The sequence below is a fragment of the Oryctolagus cuniculus genome, chromosome 14 (genome assembly GCF_964237555.1).
Source record: "Oryctolagus cuniculus chromosome 14, mOryCun1.1, whole genome shotgun sequence".
NCBI lineage: Eukaryota > Metazoa > Chordata > Mammalia > Lagomorpha > Leporidae > Oryctolagus > Oryctolagus cuniculus.
In genome coordinates, this window is record NC_091445.1 from 5,031,375 (window position 1) to 5,049,344 (window position 17,970).

A 17,970-nucleotide genomic window follows, 5' to 3' on the forward strand; every position below is an offset into this window, starting at 1 on the left:
ACACTTACTGGAACACTGCTGAAATAAATGCCACTTTATCCAAGATCCCAAGAGGAAAACGAAATTAACCTGCATGTGCTCCTTACTGTTGACTGTGGAAGAATACCAGCGTAAGTAATTAGTGATCAAAAGGATATGGTTAAGAATTTTGCTTAGGACAGCAATGGTTGTAAATTTCAGCTAATTCATCTCATGCTGGATGTTGCAAACTATATCAAATACATATTGATAAAACTTAATTTACTGTATACTTTATAACTACATGACAGAATATAAACTGGTGGCCCTAATCCTGTCGGTGGCATTTCAAAGCTCTAATAAAACAGTCTTGAGGTTTATGAAAAAGACAAGTATGTTATTAATGATATATCACATAGGACATTTTCCAACTTCCACCTTAAATTTCAAAATTTTATATGCTTTTAAATTAAATCATTCTTAACAATGAATCCATGTTCCATAAATGCTCATTCAAAACACATTTTATAAATTTTTCTATTGACAGAGCAGAATATTATAAATTTTACCATAAAATTTTAGATAAAAACAAAGTGTCAGTAATAAACCGCACTGCCTATCATTTACATATGTGTGTTGTTTTCCCTGCTGCAAATGATGAAGGGATTTACTATCCCATCTGTGCTTTACTGCGTCTGGGTAAAGCAGAATTGGCATTTTTTTCCCACCTCAGACGACTTGTTTCCTGTTTGCGGCCTGGTACAAAGTCAACTCTGATCCAGCCCTGTCCCCACTTTACTACCTCAGAGTGCAGTCCCTGACCCCAGCACAAATTCACAGCCCTAAGCCTGATTTTCAAGAACAAGCCTCGCTGGGCCCCGCAACCTCTGCCACCCTCCAGGGCGCTGCACCTGCCACATGCACACTGCCTCCCCCAACCTCAAGGTGCTCCCCAAATCAAGTGCCCCGGACACCCACTCCTCCCAAAGGGCTCCCCTTGCCCACAGCCTTACATGGTACCTGGCACAAAGCAGGCCTTGCAACAAGCATTCGTTTTTGTTTTTAAAGATTTATTTATTCATTTGAAAGTCAGAGTTTGAGAAAGGGAGAGATAGAGACAGTGAGAGAGGTCTTCCATCCACTGATTCACTCCCCAGATGGCCACAAAGGCCAGGGACAGGCCAGGCCAAAGCCAGGAGCCAGGAGCTTCAGCCATTAGCAGAGAGCTGGATCTGAAGTGGAGTGGCCGGGATAGCAATCAGCACCCATACAGGATGCCAATGTCACAAGTGGTGGCTCTACCAGCAACACCACAACGCTGAGCCCCCGGAACAAGTGTTTGATGACTGAATAAATGCTGGGTCAATTTCACCACGCTTTCTTAACTTGTTTTTGAGGGAGGTGTTTATCAAGAACTTCAGAAATGACTCACAAAAGCTGCCTTTTGTTGCCCTACCCCATTCTAAGAAGGTGCTTTCTGGTTAAATGGCTTTGATGACTTTCTTTTTAAATACTACGAAAAATTTCATGTATGGATATAGAATACGGTGATTTTTATTTTCCTCTTTTATTTGTGTCTTTAAATTTTCTACACTGAGTAACAAAGCACTGTAAAGAACACTTGTAAACTAATCAATAAATTCAACTCATGCTCTTGTCAAGAGGGCTTCCACCGACCTGAGAAGCAGAAAGCCCATTCCACAGGCAAAGCAGAGTCTGCCAGCCAGGGGAGATTCCAACACTGATTCTGCACCACACTTTTGCTTCAAGGGTTAACAGCCTACTGACTGGTAGCCACCACAAGTTAACAGTAACTTGGTTTTCTTAACTGTGGTGTAGCAAGTCAAGCCGCCGACTAGAGTGCCGGAATCCTACATAGGTACCAGTTCAAGTCCCAGGTGCTCCACTTCCAATACAGCTCCCTGCTAATGCACCTGGGAAAGCAGCATTGCATAACCCAAGTGCTTGGCCCCTGCACCCACATGGGAGACCCGGAAGAAGCTCCTGACTTCAGAGGGGGCCAGCTCCAGCCATTGTGGCCATCTGGGGAGTGAACCAGTGGACGGAAGACCTTTCTCTCTGTCTCTTCCCCTGACCCTAACTGTTCCTTTCAAATAAATAAATAAGTCTTAAAAAAAAATTGTACCCTAGTCATTGCCCAGGCATCACCTGAAAATCACCACTTTAAACTTTTAATCTCCTATGATCCAAAAAAAGCTCTTTCCAATCAGCTGACGAGGAGCCCAGAAGTTAAAACACACACAGCCCACGGTGGAGTGCCTAGGTTCCAATCCCGGCTCTAGCTCCTGACACCTGCTTCCCGCCAGTGCAGACCCTGGGAGGCAGCAGTGATGGTTCACGTATCGGGGTCCCTGTCAGTCACAAGTGGGAGACCTGCACTGTGTTCCCAGCTCCTGGCTTCAGGCCCAGCCCAGCCCTGACCATTGCAGGCATTTGGGGCGCGAACCAGGGAATAGGATCTCACCTCTATCTCTGTGTTTTTCTGTCTCTTTCTACCTCTCAAATAATTTGAGGAAAAAATGGTGACAGAAGTTAGCAACGTAACCCATCCTAAATATTACTCTAACAATTTCGCATGCAGTCACTGTGAATGTGCTGACTAAAGCTGAACTCACTTCACCTTCCGACTCCTTTCCTTGTGCACCTCACAGTGCTGCCTTGCTTTAAAGACACTAACAGAGAGCAGTGGTCGGAACTTACCCACAACCTGATAAACCAGCAAGTGTCTCCCCACTAGCAGCCACACACAAACCCCCCAAGGAAAGCCGAGGCCATCCTCTCCGAGGCGTCGTCCCACCTCATCTCCGCACTTCCTCTCCGAGGGAGCACCTGCTCATCCCAACCTTAGACCTGCTGCTCCAGCCATGACCCACGGTCCTGGGTGCACTCCTCTGAACCCACTCTCCCCGAGGCCACCGACGGCCTCTCTGGGTACCAGTCTGATTCCACCCTGTCTGGCACAGTAACTCCCACCTCCATCCTCAACAAGGCTCTCCTGAGCCCTGGAAGCCCACCTCTCCATGCTCCCTCGGACCCCTCGGCCTCAACCTGCAGCTCCGATCCCACCTCTCCCTTGGTCCCCCCCTCCACGTCCCCAGGCTCTGGCTCTGGTCTCGGCACCCTCCCCCTGCCACCTCACAGCTTCAAAGCATACACAGGGCTGCTTCAAAGGGGTCCCCAAATACTAGAGGTAAAAATTTGGTTCCACACACACAAAAAAAATTATCAGTTTTTTTCCACATGCATCTTCCATGAACTTTTCGAAGACCCCCTCCTCCCTGCACACACAGATTTCAAAAATTTTCTCGACCAAAATAAACTTCTCATTCCTTTCTCTGCAAACTTTTTAAAGTACCCTCAAGCAAAAGCAAAGAAAAATGGGCCAAATCAAAGGGGAAGGCAGGTAGAACTGACCTAAGCCATTAAAAGGCAGGCAGGGGCAGCAGCAGAGGTGCAGTGCCTGGGGTAGCATTAACGTCAGCTTCCCAGACACGGCTGCTTGGCTGCCAAGGCTGCTCAGCCTGTGACAACGCACCAAGCTGATGCTGGGGATATGTGCACTTTTACCTATGAATATCATGTTCCATGAAGTGGTTTAAAAAAAAAAAGATTTATTTCAAATGCAGAGTTACAAAGAGAGAGACAGAGAGATCTTCCATCCACTGGTTCACTCGCCAAACAGCCAACAGCTGGGGCAAGACCAGGCTGCAACCAGGAGCCTAGAACTCCACCTAGGTCTCCCACATGGGTGCAGGGGCCCAAGGACTTGGGCTATGTTTCACTGCTTTCCCAGGCCATCAACAGGGAGCTAGATCAGTAGTGGGGCAGCTCAGACTTGAACCGGCACCCATATGGGATGCTGCCATTGCAGGCCGTGGCTTAACCTGCTGCGCCACAGGGCTGGCCCCCAATAAAATGGTTTGTTTTTTTTTTTTAAAGGATAAAGAATAAGCTAAACCCAAGTTCACATTCCAGATCTGGATATATGACTTGGCCAAACCATATTATTCAAGTTCTCTCACCAGCAAAATCGAAGATGAGAATCCCTACTTCCCCGCAGCACAGAAAGTGAGACGGGACAGACAAGGGATGTGGCATGATGCCGGAAACACATGCCCTTTAAGCTGACAAATGTGACTTCTCTGCCCCCACTCCATCCCAGCGTGGCACCTCCTGCAGAGACGGCCCCCAGCCTCAGGAAGGAGCACATCTCCAGCTCTGACTGGCTTCCTCCTTACCCTGCACAATCTTCCTCCCACGTTCTCCCCAACTCCGAGGCTGAAACTACCACCCCAAGTTCAGCCATCGTAAACATCCAAGTTTTTGACATGGCGGCCACCGGGGGCTGCTGTTGCCCCATGTGGACACAAGGCCGCCAGCCGCCATGGGGTAGAAGCACAGCAGTGACAAGGGTGTCGCTTCCGTCACCACAACAGCTTCCTAAGAGGCCTGCCCCCCTTGACCGACGCTCCAATCACTTCCAGAATGACCCTTCTAAAACTCGCCTCAGGTGACGTAACCCTTCTGCCTAACGGTGCTGCTACTCTGCCAAGTCAGGCTGCCACTCACGGCTGCTCTGGGAGTAGTTCTTGCTCAGCTTGTCACCGACTGCACTGCAGCCCACCACGTGCACGCGGGCTTCTTAAGGTTCCTGGAAAACGCGATTCGAAGATAAAATTAAATGCAAAAAATTGCTGGAAACCACGCACACACATCAGCCCGCCAAAACCACAGGTCTTGGTGTTCACAAGTACTACCAACCACAGATCCAAATACTGGGGGAGAAAAAACTTGCGCCTAGACCGAATAAATCCAGTTTTTTTCTCTCTCTCTCACTGTTTCCTAAACAAAACAGTGTAACAACTAGTTACACAGTGCTCACATGAATCGGGGATCACAAGCAAGCCACCACCATTGACAGTAGACGGCAGGATGTGCACAGCTTCCAGGCGAACACAGGGCACCTCACAGCCTGAGGCGCCCACAAGAACCCTGGGGCCACAGATGCCACTGCAAACCACACCCCTCTGTCTCTGCACAGGCCTCCCGCCCCCTAGAACACTGTTTATTCCACTGCCCAGCAACTCAGCTAATGCTTGTCAATAAACGTCCTGCTAGAAACATCTCCTGACAATCGCGTCGTCAGAGGCTGAATGCAAAGCCCTGGTTCACTACTCCCCATCGCACCTGCTGCATCCCAGAATGGCGCTGGTGAACCATGGTGGTGGGCGCTGACCTGGAGACCCTCTGGAGAGTGAGTTCCAGGCAGGCCAACTGTGCAGGGTCACTGAGGGGCTCCACAGTGGCTGATATGGAACAGGGAACATTCTGGACAGCAGCAGAGGAATGGGGAGAGAACGGAAAGCAGGATGAATATGACGGCCATCCCATAAATTCTCAAGAAACACATACAACCATGAAATAGCAAAACAAACTTCAAAACCCGATTTTAAATGCTATTTTGGTAAAACCCATTTTTTTAAAGCATCTCTACTTTCTTAAGCTATTCCACATTAAGAACTAAAAGCCTTGCTTCAGAATTTTTTAAAAAATTGAAAACTGAGCCGGCGCCGCGGCTCACTAGGCTAATCCTCCGCCTCACGGCGCCAGCACACCGGGTTCTAGTCCCGGTCGGGGCACCGGATTCTGTCCTGGTTGCCCCTCTTCCAGGCCAGCTCTCTGCTGTGGCCAGGGAGTGCAGTGGAGGATGGCCCAAGTGCTTGGGCCCTGCACCCCATGGGAGACCAGGAGAAGCACCTGGCTCCTGCCATCGGATCGGCGCGGTGCGCTGGTTGTAGTGCGCTGGCCGCGGCGGCCATTGGAGGGTGAACCAACAGCAAAGGAAGACCTTTCTCTCTGTCTCTCTCTCTCACTGTCCACTCCTGCCTGTCAAAAACTAAATAAATAAATAAATAAATAATTGAAAACTGGAGACCGGTGTTCTGGCATAGCAGGTTAAGCCACTGCCCGTGACACCAGCATCCCACATGGGCGGTGGTTCGAGTCCTGGCTGCTCCACTTCCAATCTAACTCCCTGCTAATTTGTCTGGGAAAGCAGCAGAAGAAGGCTCAAGTGCTTGGGCCCTGCACCCATGTGGGAGACCCAGAAGAAGCTCCTGGCTCCTGGCTTCAGCCTGGCCCAGTCCTGGCCATTGCAGCCATCTAGACAGTAAACCAGCAGATGGAAGATCTCTCTGTCTCTCCCTTTCTCTGTGTGACTTTGACTTTCAAAGTAAATAACTGAACATTGTTCCGATGTCCTCGGCCTGCCCCTCTTGGCCTGCTGTCATTGGAAACTGATGGTCCAGTTCCCTTGCCCGGTGGCTCCTGCACGGCTCTGCAGGAGATGGGCACCATCGGAGCAGAGGGAAGAAGGCTGCTCCCTGCTGAGCGTCCAGCCGCTGGTGCAGCTCTCCACAGAACCTGGCAACTGCTCTTTCCCTCCCCCTGCAGACCCAGGGGTGATCCAGTCTCCTGTGCTGCTAACGCTGGAGCCTCCCTCCACCCTGACCCTGCACATAGCTTCCTTAAACTCCTCTCAATTATCCTCGTACCGGGGGCGTCCTGAGGCCACCTGACCAATACAAACACAGAAGCAGTTCTGCAGGCACTTGCTATACGTGTGTTCTGAGTTCCCTCATCCACGAGGCACTCATCCTATAGCAAGGCAGGGACAGACTTCGTGTTTCCGGACACACCTGCCTCTCCCCCAGTCTTTCTGGCCCTGAATTCTTAAGTCCACCTCACTCACATGACGACTTGGTTCAATCTCAATTCTAAATCAGAATCAACTAGTGAGTCCCCCCACCCCACCCCATGCCAGATGAACTCCCATGGGAAACTACTCCCAGTGTATGCACACCCTTCGGGAAAGAAATCCCGCTGAAGTACTTCCATCACAGTACTTCTAGAGGAAGGAATACCAGCCTCAGTCTCTTAGTTCAGGCCAAATGCTGAGGCAAACCCCAGAGCAGCCACTGCTAAAGCGCACCGACAGAACACGAGGGTAGCCTGACTCTCCTCCAGTTACAGGTGACAGCCGGCATACGATGCCATGAAAGCCACCACAGAGAAACGCTTCCATCTTCTCTGACGGTCAGCACGCAGACACAACCAGGGAACAGCCCCAACAGGGTGGTACGACTGCCCTTGGATGGAGGGGAACTCGCCCGACAGCTTCATCCAAAACAAAAATCGACGGGCCACATGCTGGCTGGGAAGACAGGAGGAGGGCAGACTCATCGTCACAGGAGAAACGTGTCTGGCTGATGTTACATCTTCCTCTTCTATTTCTTTCTGACTCCAAAGTTTAGGAAAACAGCTTGATCTAAAAGTACAGCCTGAGCTCCTACTTGGCCTTTCCCTCCCTGGCAAGGATGTACATTCAAATTGTCACATCTCAGTCACAAGATGAAGAACGGGGAGCTATTTGTGGGGCTTGTTGGGTACCTACAATCTTGTCCACCTCTGAGCAGTTGTAAAATGCCTCTTATCTCTCCCTAACCTCTCTCTCACTCTCTGTGACCTCCCACCCCAACTAAAAACGGTGGATGTGAGAAAACAGCCCAACCAGGCCCCTCCCACCATGCCCCTGCCTCCCACCCCCATAGTCGAACAATTAAGCACACTGAGTCAAAACGGTTAAAATGGGCAGTGGAGGCAGAAACTCAGATTGGAATCCGGATTACGCCATTTACTGAGTGATCTTGAACAAAATATACAACCTGAGACTCAGTTTCTCCATACGTAAAATGGGGATTATACGCACTCTGTGAAGCTGCTGTAGGAATTAAGCAAAAAAAGCAGGCAGAGACACCAAAGCCCACACACTGTAGTATTCCACACAGGTGGGACACCAGGCCAGTCATTCAGGTGCTAGGGTAGGCGTAGTGTCGGGCTGGGACAGGAGAAAAGCCCTGGGGAGGGATGGACTCTCCCAAACAGCATGACCGCACTGACTGCCACTGAACTACCCCCAAAAAGGGGTCAAAGGCTAAGGCCATGGGAATTCTACCACAACAGAAAGGAAGAGACCACTCCATCATGTCAAAGACCTTCCCTCCCTAATTAGAGAGAGGACTGGAAGGAAAAAACCCTGCGTGTTTCTCTACCCCACCCCAGCTCTCACACTGAAGCTAACTGGCAAAGCAACAGAGAAGACTGCACTGCCAAACACTACACAAAGCCTGCACAAATGAAAAACCCAGAACTACCCTAAAGCCCACATTGGCCCACTTAAACAAGAAAACCTAAGGATTTCCAAAAAAAAAAAAAAAAAAAATCACATTTTACTCCTGACACGATACTTGGGTTAAGGAATTGTTCAGAATTGTGCCTACCACGCCATGTGTATTTTTCATTTAGTCAAAGTATTGACAGAAACCTGTAACCATCATCTGAGCTATAGTTCTCTGTTGAGTCAAATCCGTACTTGAGGTTTCTTATATATGACTCTTGTATCATAAAAAAGGCAGCTGCAGGTCATGAAAAGAACACTGATGCTGGAACCCAAAGAACCTAAATATGGCTCAGTCACACCACACAGCACCTGCATCGCCGGGCCAGGTGAGTCAACCTCCAACTGCAAATCTCCTCATCCATGCAGCTGCTGCCCACCTCACTGAGTTACTGGGAAACGTAGACAGACTGCAAAATGTCATTTCATTTCTGTTACAAAACTCAACACACAAAGGGAGACTGTTTTTTAACAACAGGGCAGGCATTCAGTACAGCAGGTATCACTTGGTATGCCTACATCCCACATCAGAGCGCTTGAGTTTGTGTCCTGGTTCTGTGTCTGGTTCCAGCTTCCTGCTCCTGTGTGCCCTGGGACGTAGCAGGTGATGGCTCCAATGGTTGCACCCCTGTCACCCACATGGGAGACCCAGACTGAGTCTGGACTTGGGCTCCTGGACTTGGCCTGGCTAAGCCCTGGCTACTGCTGGAATCTGAGGGGTGACTCAGGATAGAAAATCTGTCTCTAAGCCTTTGAAAAAAAAGTACAAATAAATTTAACATGTTTATTTTAAAATATACATGCTACCTAGGTATGTACATAGATAATCTCTTATAGTCCTGAGATCCACAGAAACACTACTAAGTGCCTACATAATAGAAAAATAGTTAGAAATTACACATTAATCCTGGTACCAAATACTAGAAATAGCGGGGAGGAAATGAGCTGATGACGCACGGTTGCAACGTATTCACAACTGGTTACAGCCTTCCTTCATTCACTGCACAAACACACCATCACACTGCGCCAACAAGGCACACACAACTGGTTACAGCCTTCCTTCATTCACTGCACAAACACACCATCACACTGCGCCAACAAGGTACACACAACTGGTTACAGCCTTCCTTCATTCACCGCACAAACACACCATCACACTGCGCCAACAAGGCACACACAACTGGTTACAGCCTTCCTTCATTCACTGCACAAACACACCATCACACTGCGCCAACAAGGTACACACAACTGGTTACAGCCTTCCTTCATTCACCGCACAAACACACCATCACACTGTGCCAACAAGGCACACACAACTGGTTACAGCCTTCCTTCATTCACTGCACAAACACACCATCACACTGCGCCAACAAGGCACACACGGGAAGCACACACCACACCTCGGTCCTTGTCCTCTAGGAGCTTCCAATCTGAGGCACAAAACGCCCCACAATTCGCCAAGGCCTTATGACATGAAAAGCAAAAATGAAGGTCGCTGCGAGCGCACCCGTCCCACTCGGAGCTACTCCGAAGAAATGCTCACGCAGGTGCAGCGCTGTCCTGTGCAGACCAACACATCCACAGCTGGGCCATGTCTATCACTGTCCTCCTTAGCAACAGCCACATCCCCTCCTGCCCCAGGGGAGAGGACCGAGGGAGGTGCAAGACAACCCTAGTTCTAGGAGGTCAAATACGCTGCACCCGCCACCCAGTTCAGCAGTCACAGACAAGCTCAGCGCCTTCATTTCTGCACATGCTTGAGCAATTACACTGATGCTGGGGTCTCCCCAAGGGTGGTTTGGTCCTGCCTGAAACGCACTCGCCCAAGTCTCGCCCCGACTCTTTTCTTTCAGCATGACTCAGGAGTCTGCCTGATGGCGCCTTCCCCATTGCCGGGAGCAACACCGCCCCTCGGTCCTTCTCCACAGCGCTGCATTCTGTCACTGGAACATTCGACACCCCACCTGCACACTGGACACCGTGCGTGTTCTGCGGCTTGGACAGCATTACAGAGAGTCCGCAGTTGCCCAGTGCCCTTGGGAAACTATCCTTAAAGACCTCTCCTTCAGACTGGAAGCACTGTGAGAGCAGGGACCCGTGTTATTCTCCGCTTATCCTCCAGACACATCTTCCTTGCCAAAGACTCCCGGTTCTGCCGGGGCGCCCAGGCACAGGGAGCGGTGGTTCCAGCCCAGGCGATGAACAGTGACTGACTTAAGCCAATGATGGTAATCCCATTACCTTTGTCCGTAAGTGGTTTAGGGAAAGGAATTTTACACTTCTAATGGCATATAAGAAGATATCTCCTATGCAACTTCAAGAAAAGGTTTTCCTCCCTGGCTGATGAGACAGGAAAGAAAAATCCTGTCCTTCCTCTTCCGCGTGAGGAAGCGATGCGGGGAACCCGAGGCAGTCCCGTCCCGTCACTCAGGGCAGAGCGGCAGACCCTGAACCCTGCCATTCCTGATGCACTCAATCAAGCCTGCGGACCACTCTCAGATACTGGTATTTGCTGTGTGCGTGCATATCCTTTGCAAATGTTTGTTTCCAAGGCAAAGTCACAGAGAGAGGGGGAGACAGGGAAACAGAGATCTTCCATGCACTGGTGCACTCCCCAAATGCAGGCAACAGCCAGGAGATGACAGGAACTCCATCCGGGTCTCCCACATGGGTGGCAGGAACCCAAGTACTTGGTACCATCTTCCGCTGTCTTCCCAGCTCCTCAGCGGGGAGCTGGATGAGAAGCAAAGCAGCAGGAACCTGAACTGGCGCTCACCTGGGAACCGGCGCTCATTTGCATAAGGGATAAGGGATACCAGCATCCAAAGTCTCGGCTTAAGCACTGTGCCCGACACAGGCCCCTATGCACGTGCTGTACATGGCATGGATCAAGCCACGTTCTCTACCTCTTGCTTTTGCACGATAAACTGTCAAACTTCCAACATTAAAATAGTAGCTGCAGACTGCAGGATTTTTGAAGGACTAAACCAGATAATGCAAGGAAAGTGCCAAACAGAAACAAAGTACTCAAATGCTAGCACGCTTCACTGTTATTGTTAACTAATAACCTGCTATGACAAAACTCCACGGGTTCTTCATACAGGATTTAGGATTTTGCAATTTTACAGAAAACATTCATTTTAATCCTGCACAAATGAGAATATTTTTAATAGAATAACTCATTTACTACAATTTTGTACATCCATAAAGTAACTTTGGGTTTTTTTTCTTTTCCTCAAACTTGGAGGGGAAAATAAAACGAGACTCAGGAAGTATCAATTCACCAAAGAAAAATAACCATATTATGTTTGGGGGAAGAGTCTGTTTGTGGCATCAACTCTAACTAATGTGGACAGAGACACATGTACATTTTCATCTACTTTCTTGCCTTCACAATTATTTCATCAGTATTTTAATATGACAGATTAAAAACAATTAAAATAAAGCTATATTGATCATTCAAACTATACTCCGTAATGCCCACAATAGAACACCAACAACAAAGTGATTCACTTGCTTGACATTATGCCCTTGAAGCAAAACCAACAGAGACGAGGAGATGGCCACGTCACCCACTGGTCCAGCTGAACTGTGATGGAAAAAGCACTGTGGGCTCATTACTGCTGCAAAGTTGCCTGCAGCCCAGGGCATATGATAATCAAATTTCTTCCAGTAAAACACAATAGCAATTCTGTTGTTGCTAAAGAATTGACACCAACTGAAGTCTGTCTTTTAAAACATGAACAACAAAAAATAACAAATGTAATTCCCACCCTTTTGCTGAGACTACCCAGACTGGCCCGGTCCACTGGTCTTGCAATTATCACAACAAACAGAAATAACCTCGCCTTTCAAAACCCTTGTTAACTTAACTCACCAGGAAAAAGATGACCACTTACCCATTATGACCAACCAGAAATTTAAAGCAACCTGGACAGTCTACTTTTCCCATCTACTTTCCAGCATCCTCACACAAAGAGTAAGGTGCACTGTGTAGGGGGGTTAAGCTCGGCCTATGCTAGCCAACACTAGCCAACACTGCCTGGAACAGGAACAGCTAGTCCTCGTGGACAGCCTCCAGGTCACCTTCTGGAGTATTCGTGGGGTTTTAGTGTAACCATCGGGTTAACTCTCTCAGTACTAGTTAGCTCTCACAGTACTAGCTATGTTCACAAACCCTACAGGAATTGATGTTACACATGTACAACATGCAAATATTCAACGGACATCAAAGCAACAATGCAAGGCAGTTAAGTTTTCCCATGGACTCCAAAATAAATAATAATTGTCTTCAGTTCACGCTTTTAAATCCTACACTCCCAGCAGTAGTTTCATGTGATTTGCACCCAGTAGTTTACTCCCAACGCCACATCTCAACATTCACACAACATCTCAACATTCATTGCCATGGAGGAAAGAAGATTCTACATTCAAACTGAGTCTCCCCCAAGTTTAACTTTCAACTCCAAAATGCTGAGGTGAAGCGTCAATAAACCGCAACATCCGAGTCCCTGTCCTAAGCCTACAGAGTATCCTCGAATTTTAAGACAAAAAATTCTACTCTCAAGTAGCAACTGAAGGTGTCAGACACATCCGATCTACTACTGTAGAACTGAATTTTACCGATTTTTTGTTTTCATCCAGAACTAGTTTTATGTGGCAAACTGTCTTTCAAGGTACAGGGAGAACCTTTTACTGCTTTTTCTTTCACAGCTCTGAGAACACACATTATCAATGTTAATACTGTGAGTATGGATGGATTTCAAATTTTTTTTTGCACCAAAATAAACTTATTGTTTAACTGTATTCTTCCACAAACTTCATGACGTATCCTATTTCTTGGAGCTACAATAAATACGGGTTAAAGAAAACTAAAATTTAACTCTGAACACATTACACAATTTCTTTTTTTAGATTTGTTCCTTTAAAAACATCTTTTGATACGTCTCTTAAAATAACAGAAAAGATCAATCAAGATTAAATAAGAACCTCTCATGGCTGCGACCGCATTTTGGACAGGAGTCGTTCCACAATCAGGAGGAAGCATCCTGAAGACTAAGAGGTGGGGAGTTGGTTTAATACTATGGAAAATGCCATTCCCACAAAGATATCCCTCCATTAATTTCAGAAATCTTCAACTGCGCAAATGGGCTGTCAAACAAGTTCTGAAGGATCTGTGTGACTTCACTCTTCCTATTTCCTTTCAGAAAGGAAAGTCTCTCCTGGGATTGGGGGGGTGGGAGATAGGTGCTGCAGCCAGGTACTCACCCCTGCAGCCAGGTACTCACCCCTGTAAACTCTCCCTCCTGCAAAGCAGCAGTTTTATGACCATTCCGCTGTACCCACTTAAAAACAGACATACTATATTTTGTTTCTTGGTCTATTCAACAAGATCCAAAACTTAAAAGCCAAAGTTACTACTCAGAGGCCCAGGTTAGATACAGTTGGCTTCTACATTTTCTGGCTAGTTCATTTAATAAATATCATGGTCAACCATGCGTACCTTATTCACCACTTTGCTTCCTAGCAGATCTGTCTTTCTGAGCTATAAGATAATGTTCAAAGATCAAATTAGGGTAATAAAAAATTTATATCACTACTCATCTATTTACAGTTGCCAGTTACTCTTCCTGTGGTCACGTGGCAGGCCACATGGCTCCAAGTTCAGCAGTATTTCATACAGGAACTGTTCACAGCTATTAACATTTAATTTTAAAATGCCAACGATCAAACAAAATTTCAGGGGGCTAAAAATCTGAAGGAGCGAGGATTGTTGTTCATTATTAAAGGCATCCAACTTTCACTCCTAAAACCCGTGTGCCTTCCACCAGTACACACACATCCCTGCAGCCAGCCAAAGCAGAGGGTGTCAGCCCCAGCGTGCACCAGCGATCAAGACTCAAAGTCGGCTTCGTCCGATCATATAACACTGGTCCCTAAATCTGCGGCGTCCCACCCCAGGTCAGGAAGGCCATCTGGAAGACTGAAGAATAGATCTTGCAGCTGCAACCACCAGTTCCGAAGTTAAACCAATTCACGAGAAACCCTGTGTATACCAGGCTGAGTTATTATGGTCTTAGTTTTCTTATGTCTTTAATTAAGGCCAAAAAAAAATCACCTATCTTGCAAATCTGTTAAGAGAATCAAAGAGAAAACACAGGTAAGGGTGCTAAACACCGGGAATGGCACATAGGATGGCAAATAAGTAAGGGTAACTCTTGTGACGCTGTTGTTTGGGGGTACTGTTGACATACAACTAAACTAGACAATGTGAAACTCAAACTTAGAAGACCTTATTCTGAAGGTCGGGGAAAAACTCTTTTTTCACATTGAAAATATCTGGGTCTATCATCATCATTAACAAAAGTTTATCTGGTACTTTTGGTATTAATGTGAAAGACACTTCAGAGCAGAGACGACAAGTAACCTCTGCCCTCAGGAAGCTTATACTTGAGGGGAAGCGAACATTAGACACGCACACAGTTATTGAATCACAGTTGAGATCAGTGTTTATAAAGAAGGCCTGCAAAGGCAGAAACGCACTAAGAGGACCAGAACTAAAATTTCCACGCAGACATCCCACCTCCCTCATTAAACCTAAGCCACACCTTTGAACAGACCTGATCTGACGGTTCCTAAAAACAAGTCATTAGCCCGACTCCTGCCGTTCCTACGTTCAGAAGTATACTCTGGAATTACAGAAACCGTGTAAAGCCTCCAGATAAATTTCCAATGTTTCCTACAAGGACTTCTTAAAGCGAGACAAAAATAACCTAAGAGAAGCAAGCGCTGGCTTCCAATGCACTTCGACTTCATGATCGAAGGCACCTCTGAGATCAGACACCAGCGTTTCTTCCCGCGCACACCGTCATGTATGATGCCTTGTCTTCACAGGTTTTATTGGAGGGTGCACTTCCTAGTAGTTTCTGTGATTTTTAACATCAGAACAGCCCTCGCTTGTTTACGACAGCAGAATTCCGCCTCACGCAGCTACCTCGTACAGTCGGTCTCCCGCCTGAGAAATCGCCCACACAACAATGCGGCGCCCACTCCGTCCACCACCAGCCCCCGGGCCCGGGTCCGCGGGAGCTGGCCCCGCGCTGCCCACCGGGGCCGGCCAAGTCTCAGGAGGACGGGGAGAGGCGCGACTGCGCGATCGCCCCAGCTCGCCCCCACCGAAAGGCAGCCGAGACTTCCCTGGGGCCGCCGGAGCCCACCCCCGCGTCCGCCCCAGCCACGGCCGGCCGGCCGACACGAGTGGCCCCGCACGCGCGCAGGCGGGTGCCGCGCCGCAATGAATGGGCGCGCAGCCGGGAGCCCACAGCACCGCCTAGCAGGGCCCGCGCCCGGCTGACAGCCCCGGCGGGCCGGGCAGCACCGCACCGCCCGCCCGCGGAGGCCCTGCTTCCTCACCCTTCGCTCGCAACCCGCTTTTTTTTTTTTTTTTTTTTTTTTTTTTTTTTAAAGAAAAGGATACGGATTAGATACCTGAGCCAAGAGTTCACGCATCCCTAGGTGCCCGCCTGAAATCCCAAATTACTTTGCCAACTTGAGGCGCCCCCCGAAGCCTCCACGCGTTCCGACTCCCGCACCCTCCAGCGAGGAGAACCGCCAACAGCCCTCTGCCCTCGGACGCACCGCACCCCTAAGGCGGCGAGCGCGCACCGCACCCCGCAGCCGCTCCCCAGCCTGCCGCGGACGCGCGGGGTCGCCGCCCCCAGACCCTCGCCGCGGCGCCGCAGGAGACACCTCGGCCCCGCCGCCGCCGTACTTTTGTTTTCTTCTGCTGCATCCAGGCCCGCCGCCCCCTCCCCAGCGCGAGGAAACCTGGCCACCCCCGGGCCGCAACTAACTTTCCGGGGCGCCCGGGGGACCCCCGGCCCGGACCCGCCCGCCGCCCCTCGGGGCCCGGGAGAGCGGGCTCCGGCCTCGGCGGTCACGGGCGCCGCCGCTCGCGCTTTCGGTGGCCACACCGGAGGAGCGGCCGCAGCGCCGGCCCGAGGTGACACCTGTGTCCCCCCCCCGCGCGGCCGCAGCCCGCTCGCCCCCCGACGGCGCGGAGCCTCGAGTCCTGAAAAGTTCTCGGCCGCTGCCGCCGCCCCGAGCCCTCGCCCGCCCCGCGCACCCGGCCCTTCCCGGACTCGCAAACTTCGGCGCCGCCCCGGAGAGACGCGGTCCGCGCACGCCGCGTCCCCCAGCGGCCGGCCGCCCCGCCGGGCTCCGCTCGGCCGCCCCGCGCCTGCCCGGCACCTCGTTCCCGCCGCGCCCCCGCCACGCAGCGGCCGGCCGCTCCCCGCGTCCCCGGCTCCAAAGTTACTTTGCGAGGAGGCGAACCCGCGGCTCGTTCCCCTCCATCGCGCGAACAAGTTTCCGTCCCCGCCGCCGCCCCCGGCGAGCCCGCTCCCCGCCGCCGCCCGCCCGCCCGCGCCCGCACCTCCCGGGCAGCGGCCGCTCCCCGCACCGAGCGCCCCGCCGCGCGCCTGCCCGTCCCCGCGGCCACCCCGCGGGCCCCCGGCCGCCCGTCTCGCCCAGAGTGCGGTGCGTGCGTGAGTGCGCGCGCGCGTGACGGCGGCGGGTGCGGAGCGGAGACACTTACTTCTCCCGGGCCTGGCTGTCGGACGGGACGGCGCTACTGTTACTCTTGCCTTTGCCGTACATGCTTGTGCCGAGAGCAGCTCCCACTGTCACGCACCTGTCAACCCATCACAGCCTCCCCGGGAACAGCCCCGTCCCCATGGCGACCACGCAGCCACCCCCACCATTGGCCGCCCCACGCCGGGGCTCCGCCCCCTTCGCCCAGGCAACGCGCGAGACTGACAGGCGCCCCTCCCGCCGGCGGCCGAGGCGCGCGCGGCGGCGGCTCCGGCCTCCGCGGCAGTCCCCTCCCCGGCTCCCGCCCTCCCTCCTTCCCTCTCCGCCCCCTCCTCCTCCCGCTCTCCTTCCCCCTCCCCCCCAGCCCGGGCGCACGCGGGGAATTAGAAACTGCTCTAGGAGGATTTTAAACAACTGGCTGTTCTCGCCGCCGCCGCCCCTCCCGCCGCGCCGCCCGCGCCCGGCTCCTCACTGGAGAGAAGGCGCCGGGAGGAGGGGAAAGTGCGGCCTGGAGTCTCCGGCAGGAGCCGGCGGAGCTGGAGCCGGGCGGCCCCAGACTCGGGGGCGCCGGCCGCCCCTCGCGCGCCCGTGACCCCGCGCCCTCGCCCGCTCCCGCCGGCCCGGGGACACCCGCGCCGCCCCCTGGACCTCGGGCCCGGTGGCCCCGAGCGCGCCCTGCCCGAGCTCCCGGGGAGGGCCTGCGCCCCCCCACCCCCGGCCTGGGCGCCGCCGCCCCGGGAGCACCTGCCTGGGGGTGGGGGGGGGAGGTCCCCACCTGGGTCGCCGGCCGGCAGCCCGTGGCGTCCCCAGCGGGCCGGGCTTCCTGACCCCTGCCGTGGAGTAGGCCTGGAAGGACCTCGGTGCCCGGTGCCCGGTCAGAGTAGGCCCCAGCCGAGGTGGCAGGGCTGCCCGGGACTATTTCTGGACCCAGATCCCCAAGCCCATGTTCCTAAACACGCAAAGTTCCTAACAGACAGACTACCTGGCTTCCGATGGAACTCCATCGTTCACCTGTGGGAGGTCCTTGGCTGCAGGTTCAGGGAGGAATGGGATTCAGAGGGCTAGGGGCCCGTGCAGGTTCAGGATGCTGGGGGGCTGGGTAGGAGAGGGGGCTTCAGGTGGACAGCTGTGCGGAGGGAGGAATGGGATTCAGAGGGCTAGGG

General features: G+C 51.6%; 2 protein-coding genes across 17 annotated transcripts in view; one reads left to right on the forward strand and one right to left on the reverse strand.

Moving 5' to 3' along the window:
• The window catches only part of SSBP2 (single stranded DNA binding protein 2), a 308,220-nt gene extending 290,496 nt beyond the window's left edge, over window positions 1-17,724 (reverse strand). For 3 of the 16 annotated variants that reach the window (XM_051853646.2, XM_051853645.2, XM_051853641.2), the window contains exon 1: window positions 16,812-17,068. In XM_051853646.2, the coding sequence (XP_051709606.1) occupies window positions 16,812-16,873 (62 nt within the window). In that variant the 5' untranslated portion in view covers window positions 16,874-17,068. Of the gene's footprint in view, window positions 1-5,166; window positions 5,500-16,532; window positions 16,604-16,811; window positions 17,082-17,582 lie in introns of those variants that run through there. The other 13 variants (XM_070056354.1, XM_070056350.1, XM_070056356.1 and 10 more) reach the window with 12 other exon arrangements.
• LOC138845249 (acidic proline-rich protein PRP25-like) lies at window positions 16,950-17,399 on the forward strand. The gene has a single exon (XM_070056893.1). It carries the CDS (start codon window positions 16,950-16,952, stop codon window positions 17,397-17,399), a length of 450 nt encoding a protein of 149 aa, XP_069912994.1.
• Window positions 17,725-17,970: the final 246 nt, after the last annotated feature.

Bases quoted from the DNA above. Each gene is read 5' to 3' on its own strand.
- LOC138845249 (XM_070056893.1), top strand. From the start codon at position 16,950: ATGGCGACCACGCAGCCACCCCCACCATTGGCCGCCCCACGCCGGGGC.